Genomic DNA, 22,427 nt, shown 5'->3' with positions numbered 1-22,427 from the left:
CGTGTCTTGGGGTGCCACTGTCCCTTTTTTATAGTGAGGGGTAGTGTTTCAGATAGAGACCTAATCTGATAAGACTAATGTCTACCTGGCCTAGATATAGTATATTCCAGTAATCTCAGCATGTAATCTGGATGTATCCAAACTCTATTCGACCTAGGCTGCGTTCGGTGGCATGGGTGTCAACGGGCGCGAAAAACACGGTAATAAATTAGTACATGGTTAATTAATTATTAACAATAAAAAAATTATAAAAATGGATTAATATGAAATTTTAAAGCAGTTTTTCTATAGAACTTTTTTTATAAAAACATACCGTTTAGCAATTCGAGATACATCCGCGCAAAAAATGAGGGAATCTAGGATTACTCACATAGGGAACGAATGGGGCCCTAGTATAAGATAAAGTTTCCTTTTCTTCCTACAGTAGCCCTTTCCTATATAAATACATACATGTTATGGATACCCTTGGTATGGGTACCCCCAAGAGCTTCGGAGTCATACATACGCACACAAATCATCCGTGTATATCGTTGACCATCAAGCATATCTTCAAAAAATATACTTGATGTTTTCCAAATGTTTACCGAGTTCTTTCTGAGTGATCCTGAGTACTTTTTGATGATTGTAGAGGCTGTAGGGCTCTAAAGAAAGAACAAAAATAGGTGTACCTATTAGATATAACCCCGACTCTATGCTTAAATAGAAAATTTAAATATAGAGTCTAACAAAAACTATATAAAAATTTAGGTGTATGGAAGATAAACCTAATAGGTGTAGTCCTCAACTCTATGTTTAAATGTGTAACAATTAAACATAGAGTGTAATAAGGACATTAACCTGAGGCATCCTTAAAATATCGAGCATCCCAACTCGAGCACCACTATAATTAAAAGACTTTCTTACCAAGGAATGGATAATTAATGTTATTCGAGCATAATCACGATGGAGGAGTAGTTAATGCCTAGCTAATCAGGTTTTACTTAGAATTAGGTACAGGCTTAACAGCGCATTAAATGTCCAGAGTGGTGGCTCATCGAGAAAAAATGCCTTAGACTTGTACAGCCTTTGGACATTGATGCCGAAAATGCTAGTTTGCGTCGTGATTTTTTTTACTTTACCTGTATAAAATTTGCAGGTATAATTTTATATCTACAAGACTTTATACGTTAAGTACGTCTACATCTATTATATTAAGATTTCTATACAGAGAGTATGTATGTGTATATATGAATATTAGTAATATGTATGTGTATATATGAATATTAGTAAGTTTTTATGTCATGCATGTATAAAGTTTTAATGTATATACGTATATGTATCGTTAGAAAACCGATCGCGCGCGTACATTGGACCCACCCCATTGACGTTGCCTTAATTTGCTGCATAATCAAGCCAGGAATGTAAAGAATACGCTAGTCTACCATAAAAGTATAAAACCAGGGCTTGTTCTTATATTAGTTTTTGTTTCTTCCAAGTTAGTGCTTGGGAGTGTAAAACCAAAACATAATGCCTCACAGTAACCCATATATGGTAGTTTACGCGTGGTGAAAATTGAACATCAAAATAGTTAAACTTCCCTATATAAATTAGCGATTTAACGGCACTTATCCTTATAAATATTCTCATTATGATTCAGTTTCTAGTCAAAAGTCTAAAGAAGTATCCAATTTTTTTTTCAATCATAAATGGTCAAAAGGAATATAAGATCATTATTCAAATCCCACTTGTATCGTCAACTCGCAAAAAATACTGTTTCCAAAAATTATATAAAACTCCCACAAACAGCGTTCAATTTGGGCTTAAAGCCTTAAATTGACGAGATTTCCTGCTTCTAAACACCACCGCTCAATAAAAAAAGCAAAAGAAAAAAAACAGAAAAAAAAGGTGAGGAGAGAGAGAGAGAGAGAGAGAAGGCAAGAAACGCAAGGGGATCCAAGAAGATCCGGCCATGGCGACGCGCGCGCCGGCGACCGGATCCGTGACCGTGACGGTGGACGCGTCCGTGCCGTCGTCGTCGTCGTCCTCCGCCCCGGCGGCCTCTTCGGCGGCGCCCCCGGCCGCGGAGTCGGTGGTGCTGCGGCTGAAGCGGCGGGCGAAGAAGAAGGTGACCTGGAAGGAGGGGACGGTGGACAACGAGTCCCTCGGCCGCAAGAGCTCCAAGAAGTGCTGCATCTTCCACAAGGAGATCCCCTTCGACGAGGACTGCAGCGACGACGAGCCCGACGCCGGCCGCCGGAGCCCCCCCGCGGACGCCGGCGAGGGGACGAGCGGTGGCGGCGCGTGCTGCTCGTCGTCCTCCCATGGCCACGCCCATTGATCTCTTCGATTGAATTGGCACGAGCTGGTGAGCCTTTACTGAGTAATTTTTGGTTTGGTGGATTTGGGGGGAAAAAGCCATGTTTCTATGGTAGCTTTGCAATTTGTAATTAAGGAAATCAATTAGCAAATTAGACATGCTAAAAGTACTCTTGTTTAATACATTTCAGTTCCCATGCGTGGCATGTTTGTATTAAGGAAATCAATTAGCAAATTAGACATGTTAAAAGTACTCTTGTTCAATACATTTCAGCTGCCATGCCATTTGATTTGCAAGAACACTGATATGATGTTCATCGTTTTAGAAATTTGGAAGCCTCAATGATCAAATTATTCTGACCTGCAATTGAAACTACTCCCATATATCTGTAAACATATGTCCACTATTGAATTTGTTATGCTTGTATTATTTTGTTACTGATGTTTCTATGCTTTGTTTGCAGTTATCTTCTCATGGAACTCCGCATCAATGCGTGAAGTTATGATTTTAAGGGAACGAATTGCTTGTCCGTGCGAAAACCGTTAGGTGAAATTATACTGCTTTGTTTTGTGTTGCGATTCTGGGTGCTGTGCTAGCTTTACCTTGTGTGGCATTTGCAAGAGATGAACGTTGTACGGTATAGCTGAATTTATTGTTGCTCCTGTGCAATTCTCTTGAGATGTATCAAGTACTGCCGCTGTTGTTGTTGTCACCACTTAGTCGCATCAAAAATACTCTTGTTCTTTCTTTTTTATATGGTAGGTTGGTAGTTGTATAATATTCACATTAATAGCAGTGTATTATGTGGTGATGATGAAATATTTTGCCCCAAAGTATCATACCTTTATTCCAGAGGATGATGCTCATTAGTATGCAAAACACGATTTACTTCTGGCCATTGGTCACTATGTCAGAAATCAAAATTCAGACACTTGTGTTATTCAATTATTAAGTGCAAATGCAGTCATCAAGTCATTCTCATTCATTGACAACATCAAAATACTAACAAATCACAAATAGCTCTGAGTTAGCTATAACTTGTCAGTTCAGTCGACAACATTATGGAATTTGAAGTGCGCCTGTATTCAGCCTGTGCTAGCAGAGACTACATTTGGCTTGTTCTACTAGAGGCATATAAGGCTGTCATGTTGTTTGTCAATTTACTAAAGGATGGGGAGATGTTTATCTTTGTCAGTATAACTAAGGATCCAGGGTACCAGTATGACTCAGAGCTTGTCTGCTCCCGGAGGGCTGGAAGCCTGGAACCCTTGTTAGTTCAAGCCTCCATCTGGTGTGTTTTTTTGTTGGTGAAAATGACCATTATATTTTCAGGGGAAATAAACATACCATTCTTTCCATCGGCTGTTGAAATATTCTGGAGAACTGCAGGAAATGTGTTTCATCATGTTTGTGGATGGAACTGTAGCAACGCAAGGCTTGTGGTTTTGAGGGTGACAATTACCCATGAATGTTTCAATTTAGCCCTAATTCACGTTGCAGCCTGTGCCGTTCTGTTGGCCATGACAATTGTATCCTGATTATAAACTGGAACTTGAGGGCTTACATGTGTTTTGATTGTATCTTCGTTGATCTGAAGGTGTAACCCTGCGTGGTCTTGGATCTGATGCTCCAAATTGTACTTGGATGAAAGGTTGCAGCCGTGATTTTTATACAAAGCATATTAGCACACCAAGGATTCTCAAGCTCGAGATACCAGCGTGAAAAATGTAATCCCAAACTAGTCGTCAGGCTGCCAGCAAAACAAACACCTCTCTTGGCTGAACAACAAACACTGCATATAAACATAGGATTTGAGAACATTTCTTTCAATCGTTATGCATCATTTCTCGCACAGAAAACAGGCTCAATGATGATTGAGTAACAACGTATCAGTCATCAAAATTGTCAACCTATTTCCCTACCGTTTAATATGCTAAACTGTATAAGGTAGACGAATCCATTAGCTCTCTAATCCTTTAATTTTGTCAAAGCAGCTCTCCATGGTCTCCAAGAACTTTGGCGTTATACGATCACCAGCAGCCAGCTTCCGTTTAATATGCTAAACTGTATAAGATACACGAATCCATTAGCTCTCTAATCCTTTAATTTTGTCAAAGCAGCTCTCCATGGTCTCCAAGAACTTCGGCGTTATACGATCACCGGCAGCCAGCTTCAAATACTCAAACTTTGCTTCTTCACACTCCAACGCAGCCTTCTTGCAGGCCCTGATACTTCCTGATAGAAGCAAATGACATTGATAATTAGCTCTTGCAAACATTTCGCTTAGGAATGTAATAAACAAAAAGGACGAGTCAAAACATGTCAAAGTACATGATGGTGACCACTGACCAGTCAAAAGGAGAGACTCCGTTATGCTTAGAGTCAAACACCAAACATTATATTTTTTGAAGTCACAAGTAGAAAGAAATTTAGTTTAGAACTGTAGTATTCGTGTCACTGTAAATTAAAGAAGATGCATTCAGCAATGCTGATAGCACCTGAACTTCACCTTACATTGAATATCTGGAATATCCAGAATTCAGATAATCAGTAATAGATATATGTCTTGCAAAAAAAGTAAGAAAGGAAGAAAGAATAGATTCATGTTGCCACAAATCAACCATCATACAAACATCAAACTGCTTTGGTTCCACGATCTATACACCACTCACTACTAATCCAAGTTTGTACTGAGATGTGCAGGTAAAGTTTCTTGTAGAAATATCCATGGTTCCACAAAGAAATGGTTTATCCATTTATGCAACCAAAACACTATAATCAATAAGGTTTTAAATAGGATGCCACTTTGGAAAATGTAAATGAGATCGAATTTGGAAATGAGAATCAATGAACTCTATACTTCTGTAATAAGATGGCATATGAAATTGTTGCTAAAACATTCCATTTAATTTTTTTGTTATAATGGTTATAGATAGGAATAAAGGATATCAATTACAATACTGGCACTCAACAACAAATTCATGTGGAAAAATCAAATATCATGAACGAATCAGTTGTAGACAATAACTACAATTCAGTCACCTATAGTCCAGTCACTGTTAAAATCCAATTTGATACTGAGATGCACATATGAAGTTGTTGCAAATTAGTACAATCCAACATTCAATTTAAAGTCCTCTCTAGGTAGCATCAAAAGCAAGGATATCAAGATCACAACATATTTAAGTTGCATCAATTCAAGTTTGACAAACAATAGAGTTGAGTAACTAAAGTAACACAGAATGGTCAGACAGACAGTTTTGTAGTTGGGGATTCCCATACTGAGGAAAAAGATAGACTGTGAAATAAAGTTACTCCAAAAACAGAACTACAACTAAGACTGATTTGTACTATGTATATATATCAGAAGTGATCAACTCACCACTCACATCCCGCAGGTTGAATGAAACAGGGATTTTCCCAATGCTCCTCACCATGGTGATAGCGGCCCACACCTTCTGGTGATCTTCGCGAGAAACCCGGATCACGCAAAGCTTCGTTATCGGATTTACATACTTCACTGCAGATCAAGAGTAGTCATAAACATCTCAAAATCACGCGACGCACACAACCAGAAAAAAAAATCGAGAAGAATTTCATGTCGGCCTAATGTAAGTGGCACAACCTTGCAACGATCCAAGAGAGGCAGCAATGCCACACTCCCCAAAGTTGAGCTGGATGCTGTCTCTGATCGCTTTGGTGACATTGAGCTGGGTGAGAACGAGAGGGTCGGCCTGGCCCTTCCCCGTGGCGTCGAAGAAGGCCTCCATCACCATGTACCTGTTCTTGAAATGAACCATGGCAACCAGGGTTCAGTTGAACCCCCGCCCAAAACCTAAACCTTTTGAGAACAAAAAAGAGAACCTATCTAGGGTTAATGATGCAAATTCCATAAGAGAGAAAAAAAAGAGTGCGTGGATTGAAAGAGAGGGTGTGGATGGATGGAGGGGCGCTCACTGGTGATGATGCAGGGAAGGACGACAGCACCCCAGCTCACGAGATCGGCGCAGGCGGGGAGGAGAAGAGATGCGGAGGAGAAGAATGGGCGGATGAGAGGAGGAGCCCCCGTTCTGGGCCGGCGCAAGGGAGAGCGGGGAGGTGGGGAGCTCGCCGGCCGGCTGTGGCGAGGCGTCGGGAGAGAGGGTCGAGGCGCTGGGAGGGCGGATGGGGAGGACTAGAGGAGTCAGGGGTGAGGGGGCGGCGACGCCGGTGAGTCCAGCGACGGCGCCCGCCGGACATTCGCACGCTAAACCCTAGGAGGAGGTCGGGGGATCGGGGAGGAATTTTTTTAAACCTTTTTAATAAATAATTTTGTTTGAACAAATAATTTTGCCATATGAACCTTTTGGCCACGTTAGTGTTGGTGGTGTAGACACAACGCTGTCACGTAACCGGTGTCAGTGGTAGAGCCTACGCCAAAAACTCTGTGTGCAGCGTTGTTTTGTCACGCCAATATTGGCGGCGTGGCTAAAATGTTCATACGGTGCAAATATTTTCCTCCGAGGTTCAGTAATAAAATTATTTATGAAAAATGTTTTTAAAATAAAAAATCATCGGGGAGTGGCTGCAGCATGCAGGTCATGGAGCCGTGCGCAAACTCAACCAAGAAATTTGGTTATTTGGGGCTCCAAACATGGAATTCGCAAAAGTAGAACTTCAAACACTGGTTATTTGATTTCATTGCCATGGTGTGTATTTTGTGTGTATTTGAATCTGCTTTCTTACCCTTCTATGTTTTACACTACATGGATATGAAGAGACGTGTACCTTTTGTCTTCCTCCTGATGCAAACGCTTCGTACGAGGTCATCGCCTGATCCTCCTCCAATACTGCTTGACGCATCAGCGGTCATGGACGGCTAGCCGACAGACGTGCACGCCCCGCACTACTCTCTCATGGTTGCGCCCACCTATGCTCTTCTCCCGCCCTCCTCTTCCCTTGTCACGTTGTTTTCCCTATACAAGCAGGTGGCCATGGACGGCAAGGTAGTCGACGAGGGTGCCCCAGCCTCTTCTACCCTATCCTCGATGTGGACTTGACCGCCTATCCCCTGGTTGTGGCTGGTTTTGGCGTGGTTATTGTTGTCCCGCCTACCCTTTGCTCGCGATCAAGAACGTCCTTGCAACGACTATGTTATGAACCAGTGAGTGCTATTGCCCTAGCTAGGTCTTTGCTACCCATCTTTGCTCCTCCAACAATGAAGTACGATCTTCCAATACTTGATCTGCAAAGGTATTCTCTTAGTTATTTTATTTTTTTTAATGTGTAGTGCTATATCCAATCATATATTCATGTGCTTACAGATAGGATTACATTTGTTTAGGTCTGAACTAGAGCTTACGGATTGGGATAAATTATAAATAATAGAGATACATGATGAGGAAGGTCGAATTGAACTTATGAGTGAAAATCAAATGTGTATACCTTTTGATTGGGTGAAGAGGACACAACAAATGTATCTACTAGTGATGATGTCTTACCTACTATGATGGTGATTTCATATGATGGTGCTTCAGTTCCTTGGAGTGATGTTGCACCTAGTGAGATGGTGATTTCCTATGATAAGAGCAACCCACCAATGGAAGTAGGCACAATCTACCCAACAATGGAGGAATTCAAGATGACAGTGCAACAATTTGTCATCAATGAGGAGTAGGTGTTTTTGCAAGTCTAACGATGATTGTTCTTGGAGAAAAAATGACACCAAACATAAAGGGCAAAACACTATAGAGGTGAACAAATTGACTTGCTTTCCAATATTTATTTCATAAATTAAATTATTCTCATGAAATGTGTGTTTTGTAGGTGATAGTTTTAGTTAATCAGCATACTTGTGCTTCTACCATGAGGGTGAAAAATATAGCTCTATCTCAAAAGTGGGTTGCTGGCAAAACAGTGAGTATCTAGAGATTATCCAAATATATGTGCTAAGGAATTGCAGGACAAGTTGTAAAAAGAACACAAGGTGACTAATTTCATATGATACTGTATGGCAGGCTAAAGAAATGGTCTTGTCGAGATTTATGATAAATGGGAAGAGTTTTGAGTTGTTGTTCACATGAAGATGAAGAGGTGCCTTGGGAGTGTCGTGGAGATTGATGTGTTTCAAGTGGATGGGCAAGTATATTTCCACTGTTTTTTTGCTCTTAAACCATGTATTGATGGTTTCAGGAAAGGTTGTAAGTCTTATTTGAGCATAGAGTCTACTACACTTAATGGGTGGTGGAATGGCTAGTTAGCCACAACTGTAGCAGTTGATGGACACAATTAGATGTATCTACTAACTTATGGTTTCATGGCTTTAGAAATAATGACAATTGAACTTGGTTCATGCATCAACTAAAGATGGCAATAGATGATCCTCCACTACTTGATGTTTGCACAGATGCTTTCAAAGGCTTAGAGAATACAGTGAAGAATGTTTTTCCATCTGCAGAGCAAAGAGAATGCTTTTTTTTTTCATATTATGAATAATTTTCTAAAAAAAGTTTAGAGGGTTTGGCATGATATATCCTGCAGCAAGGACGTATAGAGAAGATATATTTTATAACCATATGGCATCAATTCTTAGTCAGTCAGCAAATGTGTTGAAATGGTTACAAAACTATCATGTCCCTTTACCGCACGATATCCATCAAGTATAGGGCAAGTCATGTGCCATCCTTTAAATAACATAATTATTTTTCTAGTGGCTGATTTTCACTTGTCATGGCTAGATATTTCCATGATTCATTATATCGACGAGCCCACAAGATTCTCCCATAAACTAGAAGCGACAAATCCCATCTTGATCATCCACATCTCACTAAATGTCTCATAGCAAACCAGAAAACTACCCATTCATATTCACGTTGCAATGTGTGACAGTTCCTAAGTAGGGAAGGGGACATGCTAAGAACGGCCCATTCATGTTTTCTTTCGCCTAAAAGAATCACTTTAGAGGGTATATCAACGAAGCTACTGATAGGAATGCGATGCCTTTGGAAGAAATGATAGTCCTTCAACTAAAATCAAAGGGCCTCTTCTGATTATATTTCAATAATCCAGTATAGCAACTCACTAGACTGGCAACTCACTGTGATAAACCACTTCTGACCTTTGCACTAGAGTCTTAATTCTTCAAAGTATTGATGAACGATCTAAACCAAGTGGTAAAGTGATCTGCTACCGATCCTTCCTTTGTCCAAGGTATAATGGGCGGACATAGGATGAAAAATGACTAGGGGCATGCATTTAAGTGAAATTCATCTCATTGCAACTTATAGAAGCTCTAATGATATATTACTATTTTTCCATTGAAGTTAGGGCACATAGGTCATACTACTTTAGATATATCTGAAAAGCATAAATTTTGAGTGGGGTCCAAGGCCCCCATCCTCAGTACACTAAATTCGTCCTATGCTCTATGTAATCAAGTCCAGTCGGTGCAAAGTGCTGTTGTCTCACTGACAAATCATTGTTTACACGACAAACACCTCTCAGACTGTAGAGCATCAATGTCTCTAATTTTTTTTACTATTGTTGCCTGGAGAGGGGAAAAAAGATATTGAAATATGCACATAGGCCTTTTCACTTTCAAGGAGAGAATAATGAATGTCTAATGGGAATGACAACCCATGGTATATAAGACGTACTTCAGTGTATCTTCTTGATTTTACATACCAAACTCAATTAAGTAGAGGACATTCACAATGCAATAACACAATGGTGTCGATAGAATTAAGTCAGTTATATAAGATAATGTGACATGTGAGTAAATGAACAAAGATACACAATATCTAAGACAATGAGAGATTACAACATTAAATTTAAATATGAATTTGTCAGAGCGTGAGCTCGTCGAGCGGGGGACCATGGGACCCCCTTTTGAGTTCGGCGCAGGGGTGCGAGTTAGGGCCCGAAAGCCTTGTCAACAGAAACAAGTGTACAACAGAGAGGTTTCGGGGGGAGGGGCAGGCCCATTGGTGGACGTAGAAGAATTATACAGGTTCGAGCCACCGTGAGGCGTAATACTGTACTCCTGTCGCTTGTGCACTATGGCAGTAAATGCTTTACAAGCTTTTGTGAGAATGTTCTACTTGTCTGGTCCTTCTTCTTTCCGTTGACCTGGGCCTCCTTTTATACTGTAAGGGGACACCACAAGGGCCATGGCTTCTCCCGCCTGCGGCGTACAAAGGTCCTTCTCCTTGGGACTGCTACGGAGGTTGTTGTTAGACAACATGTCACCATGCCGTCTTTGTCGGGTGCCTTTGACCAGTGGGTGGAGTTGGGTGCGTCTCTTAGACCCATTGCTCTGAACGAGAAGCCACCACTCCTCTCACGTGGTCGTCCATCGCATTTAATGCGACGGCAACACGAGGGACACAGGCCATCCCTGCACTACGGTGACAGGGATGTCACTACGTGGTTAGGGATATCCTGCCCAACCTTGCTTTTTCTCAGGGAGGGACGCAGATGGAGGCGTGCGCTTGCAGCCATGTTTAATGCAACGAGGCGCGCGCATACACCTATAATGAATGCGGAGTGGCATGCACCAGATGCCCTCCCATCGCCATAAAAGCGGTGGTTGGCCGCTGGGGACATGCCGCATCCGTAGCATGGTGGGCCCCGCACGCGCAACCCTACGCCGAGTGCGTCGGGGGCGGCCCGACCCCTCCAGCGCTCCTCTAGGGGCACGCAGTTTTCTAGGGCCTGACCTCCCCTTCCAGGGACTTGGACTCATGGGCCCATGGAGCCGTGCGCCACACATACACAGGGGATACCCCAGGCCCATATCTCTGACAGAATTAGTAGTGTTTACTTTGTACGAGGGATGTCTAGTAATAATTTTATAGTGTGAAGGATATAAAATCATGACCAGTGTCTTGTATTAGGATTACTCTAAATTACGACATATGAAATAGTAATCAAATCGACGGATCAAAAGACCATCACCTAAGTAGAATGACCATAGGAGGTGATGCCATTCACTGACCTAATGGGTATAACCATGAGGCCAATGAAGGTAATCCTTTTGAACTATTGTTCTATTACCTATGATTTGATGAATGGATTCTCACAGGTTACCTTTTTTAGGTGGCTCCGCCCAACATGATGACAACACCATCATGGTTGATGGAGATGATGGCACTGGCTATCCTGGTTGTGACAATCAGATGACCGATGAAGGTGATAGTTTGTTCATCTATTTACCATATTGCATATTGCCTCACTAGTTTTAATACATTTATAACCATATTGCATTAGTTCTTACGGTAGAATGTGGGCATCCAGAATGGGCAGCCTAGATCGAGTGTATTGAACATTCAAACAGAGATGGATGTGGAGAAGAGGACAAATGCTGAGCTCCGATTGATTGTCAATACCCAACATGCACAAATGGATGATCTGACACAACAAGTGAAGGAAACAGGGGCATCAATAACAAATGGGTAGACTGGGTTGAGCTACACGGTTTGTTAGTTTTACATGCTTATACTGCATCTACATATATTTGTTGAATCCAAACCTATACTGACTGTGGAGTGCCTTGTGTGCCATGGTGGATTGCTAGTATCATGTGATATTGGATGTAAACTTATGTGATATGATGTTGGATGGAATAGCATGAGACTTTGTATTTGATTTGGTACCGGATGTTATTGATTTAATGAGATGTTGTATTTATCTAATTTATTCCGTTAATAAAGTAAGTAAGTAACAATGTTATTTATACAAGCTATATGGCTTCTCTTGTGCTGGAATGGCACTTGCTAAAATGGACTGACAAATGGGTAAAATTTAGTAAGCCGGATTATTTACCGGTGACATAAAAATGGCCCAAATTAGTGGTGAGATTGAAATAACTAGTAGGCCAAAATTATCCAGTTAAACTAAGTGGGCCACTTTTGATATTGACCCATAAATAAATGGGCCATGACGGTGGCATCATTGTACACATCAGTATCCATGTCAGCGGTCATGTCATGTTCATAATGACGTGGCTATTTAGTGTATGACAAATACTCTCTAACATTTGTGATCACTAACACTGGGCTTGGGTTGGGGTACACGGGCCTAGGGCTATTATATGACGGTTCAGAAACGTCGCGGATTACGTCCAATCTATGACAATTCTATAAATTTGTCACACGGTTTAATTTGTGATGTTCAATACATAACGAAATCTGAAAACATCATAAACATTACAAGGGTACATTATTGCCAAGTAAAAAGCTATTGTTCTTGCCCTACAAAAATACTAATATGTGTGTATATATATATATGTATGTGTGTGTGATTTTCTTCTGTATTATCCTTATTTTTCTCTGACAAGTAACAATTATTGAAAGATAGGTCTTTTAGCTCTGGCTATAGTTGGCTAATGTAAACGTTGTTTGATTTTCTTTCGGAGGACAAATCACGATGGAATTTGCTAGCACTCACCTTCACACGAACTAACAATACCTTCCTATTAATGAAGGACAGCTAACTAGTGTTCCCTCGCTACTAAATATTTCTTGATATGTTAGGAATCAATTTATTTTGGGATAGAGACAACATTACTTGTCACTTGCATTTCAAAAACTTTGTTCTTACACTTTAGCAGGTGTCCGCACATGGATTAAAACTATTAAACAAGTATGAAAACGACACGTAATCTTCTTGTATGCAAGATGACAGTTTATTAAATATCTTCTGAAGCTCACATATGACATATTTTTTACATCTGCTCGCTTGTTCATTTATCAGAAGAAGAAAAAAAAATTCTGCTATACAGGGAAACTACCATGTTCATCTTTCATATAGAATGACCATACCCCATGCTTTCTCATCTACGTACCCAAAACAATCACTTTAAGAGTACACCTTGTTGATTTGTAATTCTTTATTTCGATCAAAATAAATAGTTATGGGGATGTGAAGCCTCAGGAAGAAATGACCAACCTTACACAACAAAACATTGGGTAACATTTCTTCAGAATGGGATCCTCCACTTTGGTAACTCACCTGGGCAGAAACTCACTGTGGCAGAGAGTAACACAAACGCACGTTAGGATCCCTGTTCGTTGGTTGGTGTGGATCACATGGTGCAGTCATCTGTTACGCTATACAGCTTTCCATAGAGAAATGCTGCACATGCGAGGAGCATTTCTTTAATTTGTGAATTTTTCTAGCACCGCAAACCTTGTTCATTCCGGTTTATGAACCAAATGCAAACAAGCATCAAGCTAAGTGCGCTAGCTGTCTCTGAGCGATTGAGAAAAGTTTACAGAAAAAACAAATATATTTGTCTTAATAAAGTAAACTCTGAATTGCATAGTGCTTCAACTATGATTGGTCAAGCTGGGCTTGTTCTTGCTCATTATATTCTCTATATAGCTTTGGGGTTACAAAGAATGACAAGCGAACGAGAGAGCGCCTGAGTATATGTCCCTGCAAAGAACCATAGACGGCAAGATAACAATTAGGAAAAGAGGCCTTAGCAAATAAGTTATAGTTTCACTTAGGCCGCGTTCGTTGTCCCCTCTAAGTTAACCTACTCCCTCGTTTTCTACGCGCACGCTTCCCGAACTGCTAAACGGTGTATTTTTTTGCAAAAACTTTCTATAGAAAAGTTGTTTTAAAAATCATATTAATCTATTTTATACTTTTTAATAATTAATTAATCATATATTAATCTATTACTAAGTTTTTCATGCCAGTGTAAGTTAACTTACCTTCTCTCAAACGAACACGGCCTTAAGGGTAGAACTTTTATGAAGAAATCACACTTTTTTCTTGCAGAGGTTCTATTTAATTTTTCTCTTACATTGATAACAATATCTGTGACATCCCAAGTTTTTCGCTAAGCAAAGAAATTGAAATTCAGAAAGGAATTAGCGAAATCATGCGGTTTAGTCAAGAGTTAATTAAGAAAAAATAATTAATTAATTAAACCTAAAGGACATGAATGCATTTGTCTTGTTCATTGTGTCAAAATTTACTAATTGGACCTATAGTTGGAATCTCATGAAAATTGGCTTAAAGTTTTAACGAACAAAAGTCATCTAAAGTTTAATTTAAAGTCGACAACCCATTGTTTCCTTTTTCTTTTAGATTTAGAGTTCCCCTTTCATGGGCCTTGCGCGTGGCCTAGGCCGGCCGGCCACCCCCCACCCAGTTGGGCCGCCCTTGCCTCCCCTGTCCCACGTGGCCAAATCCCCCTCCCTCTTTCCCAAGTCAAGTAAGATTCACTCTCTCATACAGACTCTATCTCTTTCTTTATCTCTCTTTTTTATAGGGACAGGTTTCCTAAGTTTGTTAGGTTTGTGTTGATGTCAAAATGTGAACGTTGACGTGTCACACACAAAGGCCTGGGAGTCAATCTTAGATAGCTCCAGTGCAGGACCTAAATTCTTACAATGATGCGCGGGCGTGCCAGTCAGTTTGATCCTGCAACTGATAAGATAAACAGTAAAACAATCCGATCGGCTATCGAGCCGATAGGTAACTAATAATCCAGCCGATCGAATGTTGATGCTGTAACAGTTAGCCGATAGGATGATCGATCGGCTGCAAAAAGCTTGGATCGGCTAGAAACTTATTCGAAATAAACTTGAAATAAATATTAGACCAACGTAATCCGCTAAATTACTCATTAGCCTTGGTCGATGGGACGAGTCCCTATAATCAGATCGAACTAGACGTACAGAGATTAGACTTAACCAAGACAGTATGCAGTCGAGCACGATATGATTATAGGAAACATGAAGATCGATAAGGCTAATAAATAAATCACCGAATTACTTGGAATAAACAATGAATCATGTGTTACGATCGACTAAACCCAATTTACATATAATTCTCATAAGCCGATGCAACATAAATAACTGCCGATCTAACTAAATCAAGCCGATTGGTATAAAAATAATATAGTAAGACAATCGACTGCTCTATTGATGTAAATATGATAAGAATGTAGATCGGCAAAAATCATCGACTATAGACGGCGGTCAAACAACCAATATCTATAAAATATCTAGCCTAGATTGCTAAGAATAATCATAGAAGATCGGACCTAACCGAGACAGTTCAAGATTAAACCTGGCAATGTCAGGGTAGATACTAAATAGATCTAGATTGCAATCAAGCTAATGAGCCGATAACTGATAACTTATTGGCTGGTACTCCGATAAAACAATGAGCAAGATACATCAATCTGATATAAACCATCTGATAAACGTAATCTACTAGATTGGACCGAATCGAGACAGTACTAGATTGAATATGTCAAACGGCGAATATCAAACCAACATAGATCGCCCAAAGTGGTCGACTAGATCAACTCAAAACACGAAAGTGGTCTAAGTTGAAACTGATACGATAACTAGCAATCACGCAACTAGATTAGAAGATCAGACCGAACCGAGACAGTTCTAATCTAGCCGAATGATTACCGTGGCCCGGCGGAACGATGGACTTACCCCTCTGCTGGAGATTGAGACGATGCAGCCCCACGTCAGGTGCCAAGTTCCGCCGGAGTTGAAAACCTCGGACAAGAGGGTGGTGATGCGCCGAAAGAAGTTGATCTAATTGATGTGTAGATAAAAAACAATGACTCCGGGCATACATATTTATACCCTCGGGTTGAGGCTAGGCCGTGTTGGACACGACATACAACTCCTAATAGATAAAAAGAAATAACAAACTAGTAATATGCAGACTCTATCTCTAACTCCTACTACATAAAACACACACAAGTCTCGATCGAACTCTAATCTCTTAGAGATAAAATAAAATCCTAACTAACTCTAATTAACAGATAAATTTACGCCGCCAAGCCTTGGTCTTCACGATTCTCTGTCGGATTCAAACTCTTCCGGATAAAATTTATTTCGGCGATTGTTCCTTTCCTTATCCGAATCTAATACTGGAATTTACTAAAGTTTGGTGTAAACAGTTTATATATCTTTTCCCCCCCTCTATAGAGCAGTCACTCTCCCTCTTTTTTTCACCAGCCGCCTCCTCCACTACGTCCTCCCATGTGCCGCTGCCGCCCTACCACCACCGCCCCCGTGCACTGCCGCTAGCCGCTACTCCTCCCTATCTCTGCCGACTGTCACTGCTCCCTCACCGAGCCGCCGCTGTCATTGCCAAAGTCCTAGCCACTGGCTGAGTCACTTTCTCGCTGCCCCTTGCTGCTGTGAGTCGTTGTCGTCTCTGTTTTGCCGCGCGAGGTTAGGTTACGTGCCATGCTGCCACTAGGTTTTAAGTGTGTGTCGTTACTGGATCGTCAATCTATCACGTGAATTCGCTGTTTCGTACGTGTAAGTTGACCATTCGTTAAGTTGTTTAATGGGTTGATAAATTCTACTTTAACAAGTCATTAATCCCATCGTTTTTCTACCGTGCGTTTCACGATGTGTGTTTCAGTGCAATTCTACTATGCGAATCCGCGATTCATTCATGTTCTGTCTTGTCGTGCAAAGTCGGGTTTAGTTCATGTTCTAGTTTTGCCGTTAATGGGTTTGCTGTGCGAATCCAGGATTTGTATTGAGTCGTTAATGTGTCTGCTGTTCGAGTAAGGTTCTGTTTTCCTATCCATTTTTCTATTTTGTTCAGGTTGCCGTTGAAAAGTGCTTAACCCATTTTTCAGGTTCAGCGAGAAAACAATAAAAATTGTGTCAAGAATCTGTTAAAAATAATCTTGTTTCATGTTTCAGCATCCCTTTTTACTCTTTTGAGTGTTTTTAGTGGTTTGCTTTAGCTTTCTGTGAAACACAATGTCCAGTCTACTACAAGGTTGTAGCCCAAGCTGATCTGGAGACACAAGACAAGTCACATTGTTAATCCTTGAGTATATTGATCCTGTTTTCTTTCACTATATGAGTTTTGTCTTATGAGTAAAGTTGTACACATCTGATCAGAATAAATTAGTTTAAACAGCTAGGCCCACGGTTATGGGTAATGTTGTATACCTTTGAACAGAATAAATTAGTTTAAATTGACCCTCGTTTGCCACTGATCGGATGGAAACGGCGGACGCACGTGGATTCTTGGCATTTAGAGTGGGGAGCTGTACGTCAAACCTCGAGGATAGAACGCAGAGATGTTACAAGGATTGCTTTTGATGGCATATTTTGATGCAACAATGCACTTATTGCTGTCATTCGTATTAGTTATTTGATCAAACCATAATTTCAAATTATTGTGCCAACATTACGATACCATCTTTAATAATAAGCAGCAGATTTATAATCCGTTTTTCAAGAGATTTGTATTTTCTTTCTGATCCTTTAGTAGTAACGTGCTCGTGCATTAAACAGGTCATGCAACTCAGGATAGGTTAAGGGTTTGTGGATTGAGCATAAAGCAACTAAACTGGATCTTTTGTTTCAAAGCATGTGGTTATTGCATATCTTGTGAGAAGCAAGGGCTGCACGAATAACTGTGTTTTTAAGTAGCAGATGTGTCTATAATTCTTGTTATGAATTGAATAATTAATGGGCCAGGCATGGGTTAATTAATCGATTCTATTTTATTTCCCAAGCTGTACACCGGTTGCACTCCGTGGATTTGGTTAGGTCTAAAGGTTTGCTGATTAGTTATTATGGTACACAACAGTACATTTTGTAGTCTCCATAGTAAATAAACTGAGAACTTATCAAGCTTTATATTAATCCTAGAACACAAGCTAGAAAACAGACATAAGCTACAAGAGAAAAGACTCACCACAAATGAGTTTTTGTCTCCCTTGGACAAATTAAATTAAATGCTGAACCAACAAGTGGTTATCCAACTGTCATTACTCGAACTGCACAATATTTTACTGCCTTTATATTGGTTGCATCTATGCATATGGTAGCCTCCTATGCATTACAAAGAAATAGCCATTTCTCACATTTGTCTCCATAAATCTGTATGATTTATGAAGTAGGAACCAAACAAGTGTACTTTAGGAATAGGAAGCTTTAGGATGCAGGTTTCTGCAAGATAGCTTGGGCCATCTGTATTACCCTTACTAATCTTGGCTTTCGTGTAGGGTATTTGAATCTTAACCTTAGCATGAGGATCATCGGGCACATGATTATTGTTACCTTATTGGTATTGTAGATATTGAGCGCCACCCAGACTTGTCACAAAACATAAACCAACAGTGAAGGTTATCCCTAATAATCTACTACACGGTGTAGTGGTGCCTCTCAAAACCTCAGGCAATATGGTGCTCCTTACCATGCTCTTATAAGGTTATTACTAGCAAACAAAGGATAACAAAAACAACGTTGGCAACGATTGCAAGGATCAAGAACATGTGTCGTTATGTTGAGCTAGGAGGGCCAAATATATGTGAGTGGTACACAATCCAATAACAGATAGTAATGTTGAATAAAAGGCCTAAGTACAAGTAGCAGTCGCTGGAAGAGACACGTTCCTAGAACCAGTCTATCAACCAAGACCGGAAACAAATGAAATAGGCTCTCTTTCAAAAGTCTCTCAATAAGGAAATACCTCTGAAAGTTGTACTTAACACACCACAAAAGTAAACAACTTCTCGATCTCTCTTTTTTTTTTTCCATTTTTTCAATTTTTTCTCACTTTTTTATTTTTTCCTTTTTTCTATATTTTTTCTCAACCAGGAGTACACAAATAACAAACTCCTAAAGTTATATCCTAAACCGATGTAAAATGTGGCCTATGGAAAATTCTCAAGTAGGTGCAAAGTTGTGGTACAAAATTCCGAGGGCAAAAAGTCAAGCTTCCAAGCTGAATTTCGCAATGAGAAAATTTTCAAATCTGACAACGTCGGGGAGAAACGAATGCGAAATTTTCTGTAAATGTCCAAAAAGTACAAAAATGTCCAAATCAGAGTCCGTATGCGAAAGTTAGAGCTGTTTTACCGAAGGGGATGCGAATTAGGGTTTCACGGCTTGGTAATTTGGATTCACAGATAGTTTGCATGTAGGTTTAGCAAGCGGCTAACATGGGGGCTAGCGGAAGCAGGGCGGTTAACATAAGGTAGCTTGCGAACTATCTAATCAGACTTACAAAAGCGGGTTATTAACACAAGGCGGCTAGCAATCCAAAACAGAGTACAACTCGATCTCTCAATGCAGGCTCTAAAACAAGCTTGACTAGGACACAAACTCAACAGTACAGACTCTGAAATAGAATTATGCAAAGGCTAAACACGTTCTAGGTAAAGGAAAGACTATCGACTATTTTTTTTGGCTCTTTTTGTAGAATCTAGGACAAATGCGAAAACAAAAAACTTAAACTAGGGTAAAGATATTGAGCGAACATGGCAGTGAACCTAGAGATCTGATACCAACTGATGTGGACTAGGGTTCGCGATCTTCCGAAAGGTTTTGATAAACAGTCGATATGGCTTCTTGAGCCCCGCAATCTCAGCACCACGTCTCCCCTGGTTACCACCGTGCCGGAACACAGATGGCCTTGCTGAGAAGGCTAATCCCTGTTTGTGAATCGAAGAACACAAACAAGAAAAAGAAAGAAAACAACCAAAATTGCAGATGAATGATTAAACTCACGAGTTTGGTCTCACAAACCGATCTAGCAGCGAAACTGTTCTAGATAGAAATAATCTAAGCAAAACCCGCCTCCAAACGATGACGATTACTAAATAAATAGGATTAGGGACGTCCTAGGGTTTCCCTAGGGCGCACACCCCCTTGGCCTGAGCCCACGACACAATTACAAGGCCCAAAACCCAAATCAGATTTGGACTGGATGAGATACGTGGCTTGTTTTGTAGATTCCCGGCAGCTCGGTAGGAATTTTGATGTGGGACTAAAACCATATGAATGTAGGCTCCATAAGATTTTCAACAAGTACTCATAGGCCCAAAAATTCCTTCCAGAGCGGTGGCTAGGTCTGTTTGAAGTTGATGCTGCCAGGAAGCCCGAATCCGAATCCAAAACATGTAGAACTTTATCTCATAGATCTCAAATCTTCTATGGACCAAAAGTGACGTGGTGGGATGGAAATGGACTTGTAGAAGGTCTTGATTGTCCCCAATCAACTTCTTCAATCATCCATACATTACTTACGCTCGGTCTCTTTTCTTTCGCCCAAGCAAGTACCTCTGCAAACAAAAATACACGAAACTCAATGCGTAGCAACGTTTGCTCAAATATATAACAAGTAAATCTAATATAGAACATATACATCTTTGGTTGATTAATACATAACGTAGTCATGGTTATATCCGAGCTAGTTGTGTCCTCATCACTCATATACCCCCTTCGTACCATGGTTTCACAAAATGATGTTCCACGTCCCACGTTCCTGTTCCGCGTTCCAGGAACATGGCTTCTAAGGTTCGAACCCTACTACATGGTCTTATTTTTCATTCTTACAACAAAGGAAGATAGAGAAACAAAAAAGTTCCCGACGTCCCCGAAACCTATGGAACGCGATCCGACACTGCCAGGGACATGGAGACGGTTCGAAAAAGATTCAAGATTAGTTCGTGTACATCGAACGAATTTTAGTGGTTTACATCTAAGGGACCAAATAAAATTCGCATGGCTTAAAAAACAACAAAAAAATCGAGCAAGATTCGAACACACAACCAAGTAGTACTATAGCCTAAAGATAACACCGCAATACCACAAGAGAAAATCGTTCCAAAAAAATGTTTCGGGAACATCGTTCCGGTCACACTTGGAACGCGTTCCATCTGTGTTAGGAACATACGGAATAGGTATACCCCTTCGTACCATGGTTTCACAAAATGATGTTCCACGTCCCCGTTCCGGGAACATGGCTTCTAAGGTTTGAACCTTACTACCTCGTCTAATTTTTCATTCTTACAGCGAAGGAAGATAGAGAAACCAAAAAGAAAGAATAACATGGGTGAACGGTAGTTCGAACCCACAACGCGTGACCACCACATGAAGCTGTCAACCACTACACCAAATTAACTTTGTTGCTCTTGTGGGCTACGAAATTATTTAATAGCATATATCTCAGCGCCAAAGTCAATGGCGTTGAGCTATGATGATTTGGTAATTTTTGCCACGTGAGCTCAGCGCCAAAGTTAGTGGCACTGAGACGTTACGGATCAATGCTAACCCCAATGGCTCTGAGCTAACGATTTATTTTTGTAATTAGTTTTTTTGCACGGTCTATTCTTCAAATAAGTTTCCTAAAAGGACCGATATATCAAATTTTCGGAGGTTCGATTTGGTCTTGGTATTGGTATAGCTTGTTTAGATTAGTTGTTTGGGCGCCCATATGGTCCATATGGATGGTATCCAATTCCTAAGGAGCATGAGAAAAAAAAGAGGATGATAACCCAATTTAAAGACCCGTGATGATTTGAATCATATTATTAACTATACAGTTTGTGTTTGTATGGTGATATGTGCGAAAGTCCACTATATTTTCATCACAACACATCTAAAATATTGTCAACAGATAACAAATGCACTTTGTCCCCTGAGCTAGACGATACCACTGACTTCACCATTGCGGTTTCAGATTTGTTAGATTATATTGCTTTTGTTGAGGATTTATGTGACTTGTTGTGTAGTTTGTTTGTTGATCCGCCCTATTCAGGTGCTCCCTGCCTGTCTTATATAAGATGAGAGATAGGGTTACATGATCGGTAACCCAACCGCATGTGGCTTGGTTTGTAATTATATTTATAGTAAGACATCATGGGTATCTGGATAGGACTGTCTTGCACCTTGGGTGCATGTATTTTACATGTCCAAGTTTCTAGTCAATCTCAAATTACATAGTTTGGCCATGTCCTTCCCATCAAATTGGATAAGCTACCCATGGTGATACCTAGGGGCCACATTCTCCACACTGTACTTACTAAAGTTTCTCAACTTACCTATTTTTTTCTAGGTGTTTGAGTTAGCGTCACTACTAGAGAAACCGTTTTTGCAAACGGGCCAGAGCGATTTTCTCATGCGGTTGTCCCAACCGCATGCGCCAAATCGTCTCTGAAAATGCAAATCTTTGCATGCAGTCAGGCCACCCGCATGCGAAAATCCGGGCGCTTAAGCCGACTGCATGCAAAGTGAAAAAATCGTGAAAAAAAAATTAAAAAAAAACTAGCGCCGCCGCCCGCCTGAGCTCGTCGCAGCCGCCGCTTCTGCTCCCGTCGTCGCCGTAGCCACCGCCAGCCGCTCGAGAC

General features: G+C 40.6%; 2 protein-coding genes across 5 annotated transcripts; one reads left to right on the top strand and one right to left on the bottom strand.

Moving 5' to 3' along the window:
- Positions 1–1,796: 1,796 nt before the first annotated feature.
- On the top strand, positions 1,797–3,242 carry LOC102711254 (protein phosphatase 1 regulatory subunit INH3). Its single transcript, XM_006653188.2, has 2 exons — positions 1,797–2,344; positions 2,760–3,242. The coding sequence occupies exon 1, from the start codon at positions 1,949–1,951 to the stop codon at positions 2,315–2,317; it is 369 nt and encodes a 122-aa protein (XP_006653251.1). The 5' UTR covers positions 1,797–1,948; the 3' UTR covers positions 2,318–2,344; positions 2,760–3,242.
- An 804-nt stretch (positions 3,243–4,046) lies between these two features.
- LOC102719196 (probable ribonuclease P/MRP protein subunit POP5) lies at positions 4,047–7,200 on the bottom strand. Of its 4 annotated transcripts, XM_015836313.2 has the most exons (5): positions 6,254–6,571; positions 5,922–6,160; positions 5,679–5,816; positions 4,404–4,531; positions 4,047–4,277 (listed from the first exon to the last, which is right to left on the bottom strand). In XM_015836313.2, the coding sequence occupies exons 2-5, from the start codon at positions 6,094–6,096 to the stop codon at positions 4,257–4,259; spliced, it is 462 nt and encodes a 153-aa protein (XP_015691799.1). In that variant the 5' UTR covers positions 6,097–6,160; positions 6,254–6,571; the 3' UTR covers positions 4,047–4,256. The 4 variants fall into 4 exon arrangements, with proteins under 4 accessions (XP_015691799.1, XP_006652158.2, XP_015691797.1 ...); XM_006652095.3 differs by lacking the exon at positions 6,254–6,571 and adding an exon at positions 7,064–7,200 and having other exon boundaries at positions 4,047–4,531; positions 5,922–6,076; XM_015836311.2 differs by having other exon boundaries at positions 4,047–4,531.
- Positions 7,201–22,427: the final 15,227 nt, after the last annotated feature.

The sequence above is a fragment of the Oryza brachyantha genome, chromosome 4 (assembly GCF_000231095.2).
Source record: "Oryza brachyantha chromosome 4, ObraRS2, whole genome shotgun sequence".
In the NCBI taxonomy this organism is placed as follows: Eukaryota; Viridiplantae; Streptophyta; class Magnoliopsida; order Poales; family Poaceae; genus Oryza; species Oryza brachyantha.
The sequence above is the reverse complement of the archived record's forward strand: the minus strand, read 5'-3'. Positions and strand labels throughout refer to the sequence as shown.

What these genes read in the sequence shown, in the direction of transcription:
- LOC102711254 (XM_006653188.2), top strand. Translation starts at nt 1,949, where the DNA reads ATGGCGACGCGCGCGCCGGCGACCGGATCCGTGACCGTGACGGTGGAC.
- LOC102719196 (XM_015836311.2), bottom strand. Translation starts at nt 6,096, where the DNA reads ATGGTTCATTTCAAGAACAGGTACATGGTGATGGAGGCCTTCTTCGAC. An exon ending in CTCTCTTGGATCGTTGCAAG is followed by an intron (nt 5,817 to 5,921) that starts GTTGTGCCACTT and finishes CTTGATCTGCAG; the next exon opens with TGAAGTATGTAAATCCGATA. An exon ending in CAACCTGCGGGATGTGAGTG is followed by an intron (nt 4,532 to 5,678) that starts GTGAGTTGATCA and finishes TGCTTCTATCAG; the next exon opens with GAAGTATCAGGGCCTGCAAG.